The sequence below is a fragment of the Aphanomyces astaci genome (assembly GCF_000520075.1).
Source record: "Aphanomyces astaci strain APO3 unplaced genomic scaffold supercont1.159, whole genome shotgun sequence".
Taxonomy (NCBI): domain Eukaryota; phylum Oomycota; class Saprolegniomycetes; order Saprolegniales; family Verrucalvaceae; genus Aphanomyces; species Aphanomyces astaci.
Window position 1 is genome coordinate 1 of NW_009798422.1, and position 1,430 is coordinate 1,430.

Below are 1,430 nucleotides of genomic sequence, written 5' to 3' on the forward strand. Positions count from 1 at the left end.
TTCGAAGTAGATTAATTGAATTTCAACTGAATTACAAGATGGATGAAGTTTTGCGCACAATGGCAGAATCCTTTCAGCGACATGAACAGCTGTTGGAAATGCTTACCCGTACCCAAGCCGCTCAAGTGGAAGCGAGCGAGCGAATGGCCAGTCAAAACATCGAACGAGCGACACGACAAACAGAAGTTAGAGTGGAAGGACTTAAGATGCCGAAGTATTATGGACGAATGGACGAAAGTATTAGCCTATACATCCACCAAGTTACGACCTTTTTCAAGGCAAAGAACGTGGATTACCAAGAAAACGATGGGACTCAACAGCGATGCATTGCCATGATGGTGGCAAATTTCCGTGGCCTTGCCGCAGCCTGGTACCAAGAACGGCTTTCGCGCGGTGAGTCTCCAAACACCCTAATCGAACTGGAAGAAGAGCTGCGAGCCGAGTTTGAACCCGACGATTTACAAGATCGGCTGCGTGATCAGCTTTACGAATTGAAGCAAGCCCAGTGTGCGAGCTTGACCGAGTATGTTGCCAAGTTCCGACGAATCTGTACGCAAGTGTGCGACATGACTGAGCGCGACAAGGTATCCTGGTTCCAACGCGGTCTGCGAACCAGAACTCGTGAGGAGTTGCAGTATCGTCGCTGTGAGACTGTGACTCTCGCGATCCAAATTTCCCTGGACTATGAACGCTCCCACAACTCGACCCTTAACGGTGGTCACGCCAGAGACCTCGACCGCTTTCATCGCCACGATCGTCGCCATCAGTTCAACAACAGACACCAAGGAAGTCGCCCACCGCATGTGTATCCTCCACGCCAGCGCCAAGATGATGACATGAAAGTAGACAACGCCCAAGCGCAACACCGTGGACAACGCCAAGTAGGCCCCTGTTACAACTGCGGACGCATGGGCCACAGAATCAGTGACTGTCGCTCTCAACCCCAGAACAATCAAGGAAGAAGCCAAGCTCAATCGCAGCGCAACAACATCTCAAGACATGCCAACCGGCCTCAGCGACCCCAGCGCAATACACCGAGTCGTCAGCACAATGCCCAAGTATCCGAAGTCAACAGCGACACAGAAGACAGCGAAGATGACGTAGAAGAAGTGATCCTAGGCAACAACATGGGCCTAGCCCAGCAAGACTCCGCGGAGGAGGAGTCGCTTAACATCAATACCGCCCAGCAAGCAGTGCCAGCGCAAGAAAACAAGTTGATGATAGTTCACGGCGCACTCGACAGTACAAGCGTTCGCATCCTGATCGACTCTGGTGCCTCGAACTTGCTTTGCCGCCCAGGTTTAGCCAAGACAGTGATCCGTTCCAAGGAAGTTCAAGCAGAAGGCTTCGATGGACACTGCTCTGGCATCAAGAAAGTGAAGGAAGTATCTGGCACACTTTGCTTTGGTCAATGGACGTTCCCGGATCTT

At 51.7% G+C, this 1,430-nt stretch overlaps 1 protein-coding gene across 1 annotated transcript in view; it reads left to right on the forward strand.

Annotated features, from left to right (window-relative positions):
* Positions 1–59: 59 nt before the first annotated feature.
* Positions 60–1,430, forward strand: part of H257_18383 (hypothetical protein) — a gene marked incomplete at both ends in the record, with an annotated part of 6,237 nt that continues 4,866 nt past the window's right edge. The window contains one exon of the mRNA XM_009847425.1: positions 60–1,299. Within this exon, the coding sequence (XP_009845727.1) occupies positions 60–1,299 (1,240 nt within the window). The remainder of the gene's footprint in view (positions 1,300–1,430) is intronic.